The sequence below is a fragment of the Propithecus coquereli genome, unplaced genomic scaffold, assembly GCF_000956105.1.
Source record: "Propithecus coquereli isolate 6110/MARCELLA unplaced genomic scaffold, Pcoq_1.0 Scaffold28, whole genome shotgun sequence".
NCBI lineage: Eukaryota > Metazoa > Chordata > Mammalia > Primates > Indriidae > Propithecus > Propithecus coquereli.
The window spans coordinates 11,138,685-11,155,210 of record NW_012148396.1 but is presented as its reverse complement, the minus strand read 5'-3'; the positions used below and the strand labels follow the sequence as shown (position 1 = coordinate 11,155,210).

Genomic DNA, 16,526 nt, shown 5'->3' with positions numbered 1-16,526 from the left:
CGCGGTGCCGCGAGCGGGCCGCCCACGGGCCCGCGCTGGCGGCATAAAGAGCCCGCGGCTGCGGCTCAGCGCAGAGCTCGGGTGCCGCGTCCTCCCCAGCAGCAGAGCGGGCCCTGCCGCGACAGACGCGCCCTCGGCTCCGCACCGATCCCGGACGCGATTGGGACAGACGCGGACCCAGGCCGCCCAGGCACCGCCAGCAGCTGCTGCGACTTCCCTCCGTCTGTCCCAAGAGGACTTTGCCGCCTGTCCGGAGCGCCCTGCCACCTGCAGCAGATGGAGCTGGACCAGAGGACGAGTGGCGGGCTCCATGCCTACCCGGGGCTGCGGGGCGGGCAGGTGGCCAAGCCCAACGTGATCCTGCAGATCGGTAAGTGCCGGGCCGAGATGCTGGAGCACGTGCGGAGGACCCACCGGCACCTGCTGACCGAGGTGTCCAAGCAAGTGGAGCGCGAGCTGAAGGGGCTGCACAGGTCGGTGGGCAAGCTGGAGAACAACCTGGACGGCTACGTGCCCACCAGCGACTCGCAGCGCTGGAAGAAGTCCATCAAGGCCTGCCTGAGCCGCTGCCAGGAGACCATCGCCAACCTGGAGCGCTGGGTGAAGCGCGAGATGCACGTGTGGCGGGAGGTGTTCTACCGCCTGGAGCGCTGGGCCGACCGCCTGGAATCCATGGGCGGCAAGTACCCGGTGGGCAGCGAGCCAGCCCGCCACACCGTCTCCGTGGGTGTGGGGGGTCCCGAGAGCTACTGCCAGGAGGCTGATGGCTACGACTACAGCGTCAGCCCCTACGCCATCACCCCGCCACCGGCTGCCGGCGAGCTGCCGGGGCAGGAGCCGGCTGAGGCCCAGCAGTACCAGCCCTGGGGCCCGGGTGAGGACGGGCAGCCGAGCCCCGGCGTGGACACGCAGATCTTCGAGGACCCTCGGGAGTTCCTGAGCCACCTGGAAGAGTACCTGCGACAGGTAGGCGGCTCTGAGGAGTACTGGCTGTCGCAGATCCAGAACCACATGAACGGGCCAGCCAAGAAGTGGTGGGAGTTCAAGCAGGGCTCCGTGAAGAACTGGGTGGAGTTCAAGAAGGAGTTCCTGCAGTACAGCGAGGGCACGCTGTCGCGGGAGGCCATCCAGCGTGAGCTGGACCTTCCGCAGAAGCAGGGTGAGCCACTGGACCAGTTCCTGTGGCGCAAGCGGGACCTGTACCAGACTCTGTACGTGGATGCTGACGAGGAGGAGATCATCCAGTATGTGGTGGGCACCCTGCAGCCCAAGCTCAAGCGCTTTCTGCGCCACCCACTGCCCAAGACCCTGGAGCAGCTCATTCAGCGGGGCATGGAGGTGCAGGGTGGCTTGGAGCAGGCGGCTGAGCCGGCTGGCCCTCATGCCCCCACTGAGGACGAGTCCGAGGCCGTCACGCCTGCCCTCACCAATGAGTCTGTAGCCAGTGACCGGACCCAGCCCGAATAGAGGGCAGCCGGAGCCCCCAGCCTGCCCGCCACACCAGCCTGTGGCCTTTGCCAGCCGGGACTTTTGAGCTGGGGCTGATTCCTGCAGGGGAAGCCCTCATCCTGCTGGGCGCCCTGCTCAGCCTCCCGGCCCTACTCTCTCTCGCACACACGCCATCCAGATGCGGGCAGTACCCCAAACAGCAAAGGAGCCCCTCTCCCCTGCCGGGCTCTGCCCATCCCTCTCCCCTCCGTCTGTCTTCTCAGTCCTGGCCCACCCTCCACACTCAGGCCACCACAGAAAGTCCCCAGCTTCCTCATTCTGCTTCAATGCCTGGGCCCTCAAGACACTCAGAAAACCAAGTGTCTGGATGGCTGTGGCTAGTGGGCACTGTGCTCATGGGACGCCCCAGAGCGGAAGCTAAGGCAGAACCAGTGCCCAAAGAACCTTGGCTTCCGGCACTGCCACCCTCTCCTGGCATCACCAGAGCCAGCCAGCGCCCTCCCTGCCTGCCAGGGCAGCTGGCCAGCCCCGGGCAGCCTGGCTCCCTCCTGGGAGAGCCAAAGCCGCATACGCAGCAAGAGCAGCCCGGACATCCTGGTGCCTCCTGGCCCTCAGGTAAGCCCCTGCCCCAGGGCACCACCCACGGGCCTCTTAGAGCTGGGAGGGCACAGGGTCCAGAGGCCATTTTCCAGGTGGGCTCACTGAGGCTCAAAGGCACCCCCAGCAAGTTAGCAGGGAAGGGGTGGGGGTGGTGCTATGGAGGTGGGAGGAGCAGAGAGACAGGGGTCAAGGAGGGGGGCAGTGGGAGGCAGGGCTGGGGGAGTTTGCTGAGCCGGCTCTCACAGGGACCCGCACTTTCTCTCGCCCCAGCACCAGTGATTCATGCCAGCCTGGAGAAGGAGCAGAGCTCGGCTCGATGACTCACCGTGGCAGGCAGAGGGTCCCAGAGGGGCTGAGTCCTCAAATCCGGCTGAGGCAGCAGCCGGCACCCTCAGCACCCTCGGAGCCAGGAGAGTGACAGCAGGTAATGGAGTGCCATCCCTCCCGCCAGACCCACTCCTCAGCTGTTCTGACCAGGAACAGCTCTTCCCCAGGCCCCAGCCCCAAGCCACTCTCCAGTGCTCTGGGCAAGCAGAGAGCAGCCCTGTCTGTCCAGCCCTAGCCCCTCCCTGTGGTGCCCTGGCTGCTGTCCCCACATTGTCCCTGACTGTCCCATTTCTTCCTGGCTCTTTCAGGTTTCAAGACTCCCACAAAGTCTTTGCTGCTGTGTCTGGCACCGCCACAGCCCTCTCATCTTGCAAGCTGTCTGCACAGAAGAAGTCCCAGGACAGCCGAGAGAGGGGGACTGCAGACAGGAGGCGGCTGTGGCTGAGGCAGCATCCCCAGCTCAGCCCCGAGAGCTGGTGGGGAAGACGGGCCAGCACGAGGGCCAGGGCCTGCCTTTATGCCCGCCCCGCTCGTTGCCAGCTGCCCGCCCCCAGAGCCACTGCAGCAGGAGTCGGAAGGTGGCTACTCTGAGCCATACCTCCCTCCAGCATGGGAATCCCTGCCCACTGCGTGGCCATTGTCTCTGCCAGAGCCCTCCAAGAGCCTTGAGCCTGGGGCCACTGCCCCAGCTCCTGCCCATAGCCCAAGCCCCGCCTAAGAGGTCCCAGAAGCCTTTGCTCCTGGGTGATTCCAGGCACTCTGCCCAGGCTGGACCCCCACCCCTGCCCCAGCACCAACACCCTGGTGCAGGCCCAGCAGGCCCTGCTTGGGGGTTCCTCTTTCTGCCTTGTCCACTGGGGTTTCCAGATTCTGAGGAAGCAACTCTGCAGACGACTCTGACAGGTCCTCCACCCTGCGCCCCTGCCAGACCCCCAGATTTTATTTTTGACATAAACCATAACCCATACTCACAGGCAGAGGCTGCAGGGAAGCCCTGGGGGCCTGGGGAGACCTTGGGGACCTCAAGAGGGTGTGGCCAATCCCCCCACAAGATCAGGCCTTGATTGTCTAGCCAGGCTGTGTGCACCCCTTCCATCTTATCCTGAAGACAGACTCTTTTTGTAAGATTTTGTTAATAAAACATCGAAACTTCTTGGAGTGTTCATGTTGCTATTTCTCTGCTGGTTTGGGCTGGGCTGGGACAGAGCTGCAGAGAGGCCCCCTAGCCTACAGGGTGACCCCGGAGCACCCATGGATGCAGCGAGGTGTCCTTGGGGTATGGGGGAGCACTGCCTGTCACCCCACAGGGCAGCCTCAGTCTGGGTCCAAGATCCTTAGGCTGGAAATGAATTTGGGGCTCCCCCAACCCTGCAGCCCACCAGGCCTGGCTCAGCCCTGCACCCAGATCTGCAGCAGCCATTGGCGGGGGTGGCACCCAACTGAGGACTGTCCCCCTGTGGCTCCTGCCGGGAACGTGCAGCTAGGTATACAGGGGACTCTATTTCCAGGGCAGGGCTTGGCCCGCACAGACTTCTCAGGCCCTGGAGCCCTGGGGACCTGGTCCACACAGGAGCCCAGCTGAGGGGACCTGGCTAGTCTCCTCATCTGCCAAACACGGGAACCATCCTAGTACTACCCATGCCTGGGCTCAAGAACTTAGAAACGAGGGTGTTTTGGTGCCCTGCAGAAGGTTGGCCTGCCCTGCCTTTGAGGAGGATGCTGGGGTGGGAGAGATGGCCTGGAGGGGCACAGTCCCCTGTACCAGTCAGTGTTCAAGGAGAAGCAGGACCAGTCGGGGACAGGGAGAGACTCATTGCAAGGGGTGGGCTTGCTCCATGGTGGGGCGCTCTAGGCCAGTCCACAATCCACAGGGCAGGTGCCACTCGGCACAGCTGGTGCTGGCGTCCACAGGTGGAGTTTCTTCTCCATCAGGGAAGCCTCTGCTCTGCTCCTGTGGCCTCTCGCCTGCCTGGACCAGGCCCTGCAGCTTAGCTGGGATGACCTTCCTTGGAGTCAGCTGATAATGGTCTTTAATCACACCCACAAGTGCCCTCAGCCCCTCTGGGGCTGCTCTGCTGCTGGGGTCCTGGGCCGAGGTGTCAGGGCAGCCATGGACATGCCTGCCCAGCCCTGCCCGGGGAGCGCTGCACCTGCCCGGTGAGGAGGCCTGGGGAGGGCAGGAAAGGGGAGGAGACTGAGGGAAGAGAGCCACCTGCCGCCAGGAAATGTCGTCACCCTCTGCGCAAAGCAGGCACTCCATGATGAAAGGGCCGCCTCCACCCTATTCTTCTCTTGTATTTCTTTTAAATAATGAAATTGCTGACAAGAATGGGGAGAGGAAATTGGCAGGAGCAGGAGGCTGGGGCCCCACCGCGCTGCCTGAGAGGCAGTCATTTTCTCAGGAGTACTAGTGCACACACGGAAAGCCGCAAGCCGTAGATGTGTTTTCTTTTTAATAAAAGGTTACTCCCCGTAATTGTGAGACAGGATATCCGAACACTCAGGTAATGTGAGATACAGCTCTGTGTCTTTGTGTTCCCAAGAAGCTGGAGGGTGAGCAGGGGTGGCGGGCATCAGAGTCCCCAGGACAGGACGTTCCTGCTACGTACGGGCCCCTCTCCACCCCTCACTACTCCCGCCGCCCACCCAGGTATTACAGACTGCTTACCTCTTCACTGCAGGGTGGGGAAACTGAGGCACAGAGAGCGGCTGTGCTTGCCTCAGGTTGGGGAGCAGAATTGGGCCTGGGACAGGGGCACACAGGAAACCCCTGGGGGCTTACCCTGCAGACTCAGTTTGCAGGAAGGCCCTTGAGTCAGGGGTGCAGGCTCAGTCGCCTCCTCACAGGGCTGCAGGTGCTGGGCTGTGTGGGTGCTTGGGATGTCACCTCTGTTGCCCTCGAGACTCAGCCAAGTGTAGCTGTCCCAGACCCAGCACGGTCATTGTCATGTGCTGGCCGCTGCCCTCTGAAGGTAAGAAACACAGCAGCTGAGCAAGCGCTGGGCTTGGGACACACACGAGTGGGCGTGAAGCGAGGCTGCATCGACAGACACCCAAGCACATGCAGCGGGTCATCTCTCAGGCAAGCAGGTGGCGAGGCTCCACCTGTTCATTCAGGACCATCCATGTTCTTCTGCCACCCCAGGGCACTGTGTTGGTTGCTTGAAGCCGGGGCTGCCCTGCGGAGGGGCTGCTGCCAGCAGGAAGGAGCAAGAGATGGGGAGGGGAAGGATGCAGTTGTGAGGCCAAGCCCAGAAAGGGAGGATCTCAGTGGACAGCCAGGGGACAGAGGCCACACTGAAAATTGTTTAGGGTGGTATGTGCAAAGAATTTTGCCTTGCCCAACGAGGGGTCTGGCCTCTGCCCTCGTGCCTGGGAGGTCATCACTACGGCCTGGAATGTGCTTCATGATAAGAACATCCTTGTCTACCCGGGGACAGAGCCCAGGGAAGATGCAGGTGCCGTGCGTGTTGGCACACAGTCTGGCCAGGGGAGGTAAGGCTGTCCGGGATCCTCCCCGTGGTGGGAGGACACCTGGAGACTCTGCGTCTGGACCCTCTTGGACTCTGCCCCGTGCACCTCTGACCCGGGCTGGTTCTGCATTGCATCTTTCCCCTGTAATCAGCTGTAGTTGTGAACGTAAAGCTCGAGGTGGGTCCTCAGAGCCCCAGAGAACCGTCAGATGTGAGGGTGGCCTTGCCCTCGCGGCATCCTGCAGCTGGTGTCGGGGAGCGACCCACTCAACCACCCTCACTTCTAACTGTGTCAGTGGCGTGACGCTTTCCTAGTTGGTAAGAGTCTTTTAACCCCAAGAAGAGCTGAAATTAGTATAGAAATTTAAAAGACACTCAAACCCAAAATGTTATTTTTGTCAAAATTGTATGTGCTTTATATTGTAAGCATTTTAACACTGAAGAGAATCTGGCTGCTGGAGGCTAAGGGCCAGCTCTCACGATGCCAACATCAGGTTGGAGGGCGGAGGGCGGGGGCAGGTAAGCTGGGGGCAGAGCTGCCCGACTCCTGCAGCTGCTGGGGGTAGGAGGGAGTGGAGGGGTGTGGGGGGACGAAGGGCACTTTTCAAGGAGGAAAAGGAAGGTAAGGGGAGAGATGCGCTGGGCGTCGAGAGGTCAGAGGGCACCTCCATTCCGGCCATGGGCCCTGAGGGGTTCCCGGAGGGGCTGAGGTTGGGGTGAGGTGGTGCGTGGAGGCCCACGCTAGGCGGGGCTAGAGTACATGGTCCTGGGCCCCCCACCCCGGCCTTCCCTATGGGGCAGGAAGCCCGTGGGGCCAAGAGGACACATTCCCGTCCAGACCACAGACCATGCCCGGGGATCTGCTCCAGTGGCCCTGCTCCCAGGCCCGGTACCTTCTCCCTGGGGCGTGCTGAGTCTCCGGGTGCCTGTCTGTCTGTGGAGGGGCGGGTGAGGAGTCACAGGCATGCCCCAAAAAGCCACCCCAGGCTGTGGGAGGGGGAAGTGGTGGGAGGCGGGGATGCAGAGGCACACTCTCCCATTTCAGGGCCACTTGGCGAGGAGAACCTCCTGCCTACACATGTGTCCCCAGCATGACACCTGCCCGGGATCAGTGAGGGGATTGATCTGTTATTGTGCTCGGGGTCAGTTATGTAAACTAGCTCTCTTGCACGTGATCTCACCCTCCCACCCTTCTGCCATGGGAGACGAGTAAGAACTTCTCCCCAGTTCCCAGTGCCACGCTCTTGGACCTCCAGCCTCCAGAACCATCTGTGGTCTTCCATTACAGCAAAGAGAACGGACTAAGGCCTGCATGGATGAACCTGCTGGGCTCCCCCTGCATTGGGGCTCCCTTCCACAGGGTGGGTGTGGAAACTGAGGCTCAGGAGGTGTAGGGACCCACTCATAATTGCCATGGAACCAGCTAGACTCCCATCCCATGCCTGGTGCCCAGAAGAGGCTCGGAGGTTGACTTCGAATGGATGTTATTGAACCCTCATCTGTGCGGTTCCAGCCAGGCTTGTTCCATGGCCCGGGCTGCCTCCAATTAAATACAGTTTCTTCCTGGGCTGGGATGAGGAAGGGGCCAGCACTGAGTCTGCAGTGGCCATGCTGCAGGGCAGAGGGCTGTCTGTTCCTTTGTCCCTTTGCCTGTTGAGGGCAAAGGCAGGGCTCCCACCCAGAAACAACCTGCTTCCTGGTCCCACAGGTCCCCAACCCCTGCTTCTGACCAGTCACTGACCCCCACCCGGCCACCCACTGACCCCTAGTTCCAGACACAGCTAGGATTGTGAGGCTCCCGCTTCTTCCCCTCTCCTGTCCCCGTGTGCTCCTGCGGAGCTCCCAGCTTGCGCCTTCTTTCACCGATGAGGGTGGCACACATTAGACTGTTTCCTCCAGGAAGGAGACCAGCACTCCACCCAGCCCTGAGGCCTGGAGGGGGTCCAGACACCAGGACAGGAAGCAGCCCCAGGACAGTCTCCTCTGGCCCTCAGCCACCACTTCTCTCTGGAATGGGACCTCAGAGCCGGAGTGGCACTCCTTGTGTGGATGGGGAAACTGAAGCCCAGGAGAGGCAGGGAGTCAGCAGGGTGATCCAAATGGCCCCCTTCGCATGGGCAGCAGCAGTGTGCTCCCCCTTCTTAGCCCTCCCCACATAGCCCTGAGTGGGCGGCACTCTGCCCACCCAGACTGGCAGCTTCTCTCTCACCCACTGCAAATTGACCCTACCCAGATGACCACAGGTGACCTCAGTGCTGACCTCATGGGGACCTTGGTGAGAGCAGCAACTAGGCCACAGGGGCTGTGGAGTGGCTGTGGAGAAGCCACTGTGGGGACCCGTGTTGGCATGGTGGGGTTTGCCATCCCCAATCCCCTGAAGCCCCCGACGCTCTGCTGTCCTCCCTGGGCTGCAGCCCACCACCCCTGGGTGCCGACACTGCTGTCCGGGCACTCCAGCCGTGACCAACCAAAGCCATACTCCTGGCCCCAGCCCTGGTCCTCCCCCTCCTCATCTCCCAAGGGCCCGGGTCCCGCATCCCACTCCCCAGCGCAGCTGGGCGAGGCTTCTCTATTCCTCAGCAGCTCCACACCCACCGCTACCCCACAGCGGTGCCTCCTGCCCTCCCAGCCTCTTCCCAACAGACCGGATACTTGTTTTCACTCAATTAATATTCGGTGTTCAATTATCGCAAACCATGAAATATCATCCACAGCAGAGGACTTCGACCACATTTCCTTTGTTATACAGCATTTTGTTTTTTCTGGAGTTTCAGTTGCTTCTTTCCGGGACACTGTTCAGCACTGCACACGCTCACCCCTGCAGGGGCCACTTTTGTGTTTGCTTCTTGTCTGTTTCCTGGAGACCACCCTCCTGGAATAAAAAGATCTTTAAAAAATAAAATCATCGGCCGGGCGCAGTGGCTCACGCCTGTAATCCTAGCACTCCGGGAGGCCGAGGCAGGAGGATCGCTCAAGGTCAGGAGTTCAAGACCAGCCTGAGCAAGAGCGAGACCCCCGTCTTTACTACAAATAGAAAGAAATTAGCTGGACAACTAAAAATATACAGAAAAAATTAGCCGGGCATAGTGGCACAAGCTTGTAGTCCCAGCTACTCTGGAGGCTGAGGCAGAAGGATCGCTTGAGCCCAGGAGTTTGAGGTTGCTGTGAGCTAGCCTGACGCCACGGCACTTTAGCCCAGGCAACAGAGCAAGACGCTGTCACAAAGAATAAATAAATAAATAAATAAAATCACTGAGGAGCTGTGAACTAAAAATAAAATCCTAAGCACCCCCACTAACTGAACAGACCCCTCTTGGTCAAGGGGACCCCAGAAACACCTTAAAACTGAGTTCCCAGCCATGACGGGATGGGGGCAAAGCACAATTACATGCGCACGATTTCCCTCCGCAAATATTCCTGACTCCTCCACCAGCTTGCTGAATACGTGCATTTGACCACCCGGCTCAGTGTAAAATCCTGTTCCCTTTGTGGACGGAGAAGAACCCAAACTCTAAAATAATTTAAGGAGGTTTGTTCTGAGCCAAGTATGAGTGACCATGGCCGGGAGCCACACCCAAGAAGTCTTGAGCAAGCGGCCTCCCGTGGCTGGGTTACAGTTTGATTTTATACATTTCAGGGAGACAGGGATTACGCATAAAGTCACAAATCAGTACATGAGAGGCGTACATTGGTTTGGCCTGAAAAGGCGGGCATCTGGAAGCAGGGCACTGCAGGTTATAGGTGGGTTTCAAGATTCTTTGATTTGACATTTGTTAAAGAAATGAAGCTTTGTCTCAAGGCTTGGAATGTTTTAAGTTAAGGACTCACAAGATCTGTTTGGTAAATGGAGGACCTGCAGGTGTGGTTTAAGCTTTGCCTTGCGTGGCCTTAAGCTTGGAAATGAGTCACAAAAGACATCCCCAAGAAGGGAGGGGCATGACAAGACTGGCCTCCTTTCTCAAGGCCAGCAGCTCAGCTTTAGGGTATTTCTGGGGTCCTCTTGTCCAAGAGGGGGTCCATTCTGTTGGCTGGTGGTGTAAGGTTTTATTTTAGTTCACACTTTTTCTCTCTTCTTTGAAGGATGCGTGCCTCGCTTCTGGCCGGGGCTCTGCTTCCCAACCTGTTGGAAGGGTCGCCTGCCAGGTTGCTAACCTTTTTGAGAAATAAAGCTCTCCTTTTTCCAAAATATAAACCTCATGAATGTTATTTTTTAGTTAACAGAGCCTAAGCTCCCGTGTGGTCTCCCACTGCCTCTGGGCGAAGCTGGGATTCCAATCCAGCTTTAGGTGCCCCCAACAGCCGCTCCAGTCCCCTGATCCTCCCCTCCCCGCTTCGCTCCTCCGTCTCTCCCTCTGCCTCCCTCCCGCTCTCCAGTCCCCACCCAACTCTCCCTATCCTCCCAGGTACTTGGTCCTTCAAATCCCTTGAGAGCAAAGCTCCTCCGGTGCATGTGGCAGGGACCCCCCCAGCACCAGCTGTTTCCTGCCACCCTCCTCTACCCACCTGGTGTCCCTCTCTCCCACCTCAGTGACCTCTGAGCACAGCCTCCTCCTTAGCTCAGCCCTGGAAAGGGCCAGGGCTGGTACGTGTCTGCTCCCCAAGCGTCTGATCTGGAGTCCCTTCCCTGTCCACAACTGGGTCCCAAGTGTGGCCCTGACCCTGAGGGGAAGGGGATAGGCCAGGAGGAGCCGCAGGGCTAGAGAGAGCAGGGTCGGTCCCAGCCACAGTCCTGTCTCTGAGCCGCGGCTGCGTACGGAGTGTGCCAAGCCTTGGCCCAGGGGTAGTTAGAACGTGCTGCTGGGTGCCTCACGAGACACAGGAGAGCCCCTGCCAAGTGGCTCTGTTATTTCTTTAGCTTGGAGGGATGGTCAGCCCAGGGGACCCCGAGGCTGCCTCTGCAGCACCTCTGCCTGCTTCTCTGGCATCCTACTGGGAGCCCCAAAGTGGCCACGATAACCCCATCTCCACCCCTGCTGCAGCGAATGGCCACTATCTGCCAAACTCCTGTTCATCCTCTAAAGTCTCACTCTTATCCCCCTCCAGGGAGACACTCTACACCCCAGCCCTGGTGCCACTGCTATGCCTCAGATACCTGCCAGGTGCTCCCTGAAGATAGAGACTCCCACATAACCCTGTGTCCACCCTCCCTGGCCAGTAATTCGCAGACCCGAATCACCCCTGAGTGCAGCTGGCAAGTGCTGCCCTGGGGCTCTCCTCCCTCCCCTCCCACCTGGGCTCCCCTGCTCCTGCTGCTTGTCTAGCGTCTTCCTTGCCAGGAGTCTGGGCTGTGACGGTGGCTATTTTTAGCCCCCGTTCTCCCCCGTAATTATCTTGTCTCTGTTTTGCCTTGGTGCTGGGTACAGTCCTGCTGGAAGATGTTGTCTGTCTGTCCACACCTAGGGGAACCGGGGATGAGGCGGACCTGTACACTGGAGTGGGGGTGGGGATGTGGTCAGAGAGCCTCGTCCATTCACGGGCTCCTGGGGGTGTGCTGTCCACCTCAGGAGACTTGGCCCCTCTCAACAAAGGCCAGGAAGGCCTCACAGGAGGTTCTGACACCTCTCAGCAAAGGGAACAGGGCGTGGGAGGGTGGCTGGGATTTCAGACTCTGGGCCCCCTTTGTACTCTCACAGCCCTCACAATGGAGCCTGGCCTCAGGGAGCAAAAGCACTTGTGCCCTCTGATGCCCGGATGAAGCAGGAGGCTTGTGGTCCACTCAGACCCCTCCATCTCTGGGAGCCCCGTCTGCGGAAAGAAGCACGCCGTGCATTCCTGCTGCCCCTTGCCACCTTTGAGGAGACCCCAGGTGGGCTTTGCTCCTTTTGGCATCTACAGGTAAACCTGTGCTGTGTGTGGGGCTTCCCTATCAAGAACAGGCGGGGCACGGGCCGGAGGGAGGCGCAGTGGGAAAGGGGGATCTGGGATGAGGCAGGCTCCTCGCCGGAGCAGGGAGGTGGCCCGCCTGCGGTCACTGAGCAGTGGAGGCTGGCAGAGCTGGGGCGGGAACCCCCCAGGATCCCAGTCCCCAGCCCCAGACCACAATGCCACCCCTCGGATCTGGGTCACGAGCACGCCTGGCACCAGCTGGCCCCTGTTCCCGGGGCTCCTGTGGCTCCTCTGGCCTGGCCTAAGTCCCATCACTGCTGCGGTGGCCTGGAATCGCTCTTCCTCCGTCACGCCTTCCGCAGGCCAACCCCAATCCCCCCATCGCCAGCAGGTGGGACATGAGTTGCCTCCTTCAGGAAGCCCCGGATGACACTTGCTCCCATCCAGGTGAGTCCTAGTGTATAAGTCAGCCCTGGCCAGACGCCTGCACCACAGCCAGGCCCTGATCCCTGCTTTGTCTCCACGGCGGGCTCAGGGGAGGCCTGCCGATGCCTCCCACCCCAGCCCCCCAGGACAGACCCGGTCACTTGCTGCATCCCTTTACTCCACATATCACCGCCCTGGTAGGCAGAATGGCCCCCCAAGTACCAACATCCTAATGTCAGGTCGCCTGGCACGGGGAAATTCCAGTTACTCACCAGCTGACACGAGGAGGTCATCTTGGATTATCTGCACGACCCGTGTAACCACCAGGCTCCGAAAGAGCTCGAGAGGGAGGCAGAGAGAGAGGTGCCGGCAGGGTGATGTGCTGCAGCCACAAGGCTTTGAAGGAGGAGGAAGGGCCCGAGAGCCAGAGACGCGGGGCCTCCAGCGGGGGACACAGCCTGCCAACACCTTGACGAGGGCCCAGTGAGACCCGGGCTGGCCTTCCGGCCTGCAGACCTGTGAGACAATCCATGTGGGGTGTCTGAGCCACGAGGTTTGTGGTCGTGTGTCAGGGCCGCAGCAGGGAACTGAGACGCCCCGCATCCAGCGTGCTCTGCGCCTGGACCCGTCGGTCCAGTTTCCCTGAGTCCTGCAGACCCCTGGGCCCATCTGGGGTGTGGTCCTTCCTCCTTTCTCTGACTGTGTGGCCACTCTGTGTCTCAGTTTCCTCACCAGTGAAATGGGAAGATGATGCTGTCTCCTCTTGGGGCTGACGCGGGGCTGAATGCAGGTCCCGTGGGGGCTGCCGGGGAGTGGCTTTTCCTCATACACTGATCGGTGAGGCCGCCTGTCTGCTTGTCTGTTGCCAGAGCTTGTCCCCTGAGGACCAGGTGGGGATCCCTTGTCAGAGTCTGGCAGCCCCTGTGTCTCAGGGCCTGTGTCTCAGCGCCAGGCTGGCGCTGGCGGCAGCTGGTCCGAGTGTGTGGAGGTGAGGGACAGGGGCTCTGCTCTGCCGGGCTTCCCCGCTCAGGCCTGGGGCTGCCCCTCTGTGGTTATTCCTCCCCGACTGCTCATTTGTGGAGTTATTGTTCTTTATTTCCCATCTCTCTGCATTTCTATTCTTCTCCCCTCCTCCACCCCGGGTGTTGCTATGGGAACCAGGCCGTGGTACCCACAGCATCCTTGATAGATGGGTTTCTGGCCGGGCAGAGGTGTGGGGGTGGCGCTGGAGAAGGGTCCCTGGAGTTTTTGGCTGGGGATCCCAGGGCCAGGGAGGGGAGGAGTAATTAGACACCCACACTCCTGCATCCAGCACCCCCACCCCGGACAGCCCCCACTGCTGCCTTTCTTTGCTTCATGGCCATGGCCACCCCTGTTGTCACCACCATGGGCCTGGGTTCATGTCATCACTGTCCAGGAGCACCTCCCTCACAGCAGCCTCAGCTCTGTCCCCTTGCCTCCCCTTTGACCTTCCCTTTGACCTTTTGGGTGAGGAAATGGGTCACACACACCGGCCGAATGCCAGCCTCCTCCCTCACAGGGCCCAGGAGTTTGCTTCAGTGCGCTGGGCCTCAGCCTCCCCATGGTAGAACAGGGTGATGTGGCCCCTGCAGACACTCAATGCAAGTCCTTGCTGTCCCCTTGGCTTCCCCTCCTCTTGCCTCAGTTTCCCCATCTCTGCAATGGCAGCACTAGGGCCATTGTCAAATCACTGAAGCCTGCCAGGCTCTCTGTCTGCTCTGAGCTACCCACAGGTAGGCAGAGGGGTGGCTCCTGGGGAAGGAGGGAGGCTGCAGCCGAGTAGCCAGGCTCTGAGCTGCAGCCAGCCCAATGTACATCCTGCCCGTGTCTTGTCCCTGCCTCTGCATCCCAGGAGCTGCGTGCCTGGAGTCACCACTACACAAGAGCAGAGTAGGGGGCTGGGCCTTCCCCAGGTGGCTGCCAGGGAGGGAGGGTGCTTAGGGGTGGGCTGCAGGCAGGGGTGGGAGCAGGGAGCTGAGGGGACAGAGAGGGGCCCTGCGGAGCCAGAAAGTGGAGGGGGGTCTCAACCCACGGGGGTCGGGGGGTCCTGTGTTCCCTCAGACTGGGTGCCGAGGGCTGTGCCTCCCCCTCAGACAGGGCTCACTTTACATCTCTGTGGCCCAGTGCTGCTTCAGGCTGCCAGGGTGCCCTTGTCCACAATGCCCGCAGCGGGGAGGACGTGGGGACACCAGCAGGACTGATTTTCCCTCCCCAGTGCAGGGCTCCTGTGCGGGTGCAGGTGAGCCTCGGGAGGCGCAGGAGCTGCCTTTGCAGATCTTGAAGTGCTGGGTCACCCGGCCCACACTCCCTCACCTTCCAACCAGGCAGGCCTGGAGCCCCGGAGCCTCCCTGCTCTGGAGAAGGCCCTGCCCAGCCACACTGCCCTTGGGTCAGCTGAGTCAAGTCGCCTCTGAGGCCCAAGGTGGCTGGAGAAGGTCAGATGGCTACGGAACATCATTCCAGGAGAGTTATGGCCAGGCAAGCGGTTCTAGGACCCCTAGAGCCAGGCTGCAGTGCAGGCCATCCCCTCTCCCACCAGCCAGCAGGGTCTCTAGAGCCCAAGGCCAGTTCCATGCCCAGCTCCCTAGAGATGTCCCTCCAGACCACTGCTGGGCATGGGGCTGGCAGGAATTAGGGGCTGCCTGCCCCCGAGCCTGTGGCCTCCACTCGCCCCATGGTGGGCACCTCAGCCCCAGCCCTGCCACAGGCCCACCCTACAGCAGCCTGCCCTGCACCTAGGCCCTCCTGTGCCCACTGCTCACCCAGCTGGCTCTGAGCCACCTGCCTGGGTGTGGCCCCCCTCCCCTGGCCTCGGCTCTCCCCAGGTCCTTCTGCCCACCAGCCCAAGACTTCCCCGGCGGTGGCTGTTCCAGCCCCCTGGGGCTTAGGTTACAGATGCAGACCCCCTGGCTGTGTCCAGGGCCTGCCTGACAGGGTAGAACCTGCATGTCCGTCAAGCCTCCTAATGTTGTTAAGTGGGGCTAATCAGAGTCAAGGCCCAAATCTTAGCCTCACCCTGGGAGACCTGCCCTGTCTCCTCTAGGCGTCCCCACCCCACACAGGAGCCCACACACCCCTGTGCCTTTGAAACCATCTATATTAAAACAATGTAGAGCCATATGGTTTAAATAGTAATCAAAGTCTGATTTTTATAAAAGTATAGATATAGCCAGAAGTTATCCAGCCACTGTTCCCTAATTTCCTTGCTGCTGTAACTGGTCACTGCTTAATGGCACTGTCCTCCCTGACAGGCACAAGACTGTGACTGACCCGCTACTTCTCTAGATAACGTGGTCATTGTAAAGCCCTAGGACTTGCGCTTCTCTAGATAACGTCACTATCACAAAGCCGAGGACTGGTCTTTGAGGTGTTTTACAGACTCTGCTTTCCAGAGGGACCCAGTGATGCCAACCAGACCCGGGGACAGGTGTGGGAACGGATCCCACAGCCTCGAGACCCTCCCACCCAGGAAACCTCCCAACTGCGAGGATCATGTCTGCTTCCCAGCCCGAGTTCATATCCCACTAAAAGGACATTATTAAGAAACTAACGGGAAAAAATAAACTATCTAACAAATAAATAAATAGACTTACAACATGTAATTGTCACTTAAAAAAAAGATCACACATAGAACTGCCCCTTGTTTTATTAACCACCTGGGACTTAATGTATTGTCTTTAAAATTAAACCACCTGTGACTTAAATTGTTTTATTCGAGAGTTTATTTTTCAACACACACACACACACACACACACACAATTAAATAGATTTAAAAAGTGAGCTCCCCGCCCCAGCTCCTGCCACATCACGTTCCAAGGACCCTGCTACAGCCAGCCTCACAGAAGAAAAAAGAAAACGAGAAAACAGGGCCGTTTCACAGCTGCCTTTTACTATCGGCCGACAGCAATCATTTCATGCTCTTCCTCATAAGTAGGCAGAAGGATGCGGTGGGGGGTTACCGGGGAGAGCAGAGAACATACTCTTTGAGAACTTATTAGCACCCACTGGGCCAGCCTCCATGGGCTCCTTCAGGTACCTGGCCAGGAGAGGATTCCGCAGGGACAGAGAGGGGAAGTGAGGTAGGACAGACACCTGTGTTGTGTCTCGGGTTGGGGCAGTGGGTGGTGGAGCGGGGGTGCTTCTTGCTTTCAAATGGAGAAATAGTAATTTGTCAAACCCCAGACCCAGCTTCACAAAGACCAAGTCTAGGAGAAATAAATATATAGTCGGGTCTGTCACCCAGCATGTGCTGGGGGACATCTTCTCTTGGCAGCAGGGCAGCAAGACTGAGGTGGGGGCCTCCACCAGGCTAGGTGCCCTCTGCAGGGACCTGCCACCCGCTCCCACTGGGCACCATGCCACATCAGAGAGCAGCTCCTGGTGGTGGCAGATCCCACAGCTGCA

The 16,526-nt window shown here is 59.7% G+C and overlaps 1 protein-coding gene across 1 annotated transcript; it reads left to right on the top strand.

Moving 5' to 3' along the window:
* Positions 1-276: 276 nt before the first annotated feature.
* Positions 277-1,467, top strand: ARC (activity-regulated cytoskeleton-associated protein). Its single transcript, XM_012648015.1, has one exon. The coding sequence runs from the start codon at positions 277-279 to the stop codon at positions 1,465-1,467; it is 1,191 nt and encodes a 396-aa protein (XP_012503469.1).
* Positions 1,468-16,526: the final 15,059 nt, after the last annotated feature.

Coding starts and splice junctions, on each gene's coding strand:
- ARC (XM_012648015.1), top strand. CDS start 277: ATGGAGCTGGACCAGAGGACGAGTGGCGGGCTCCATGCCTACCCGGGG.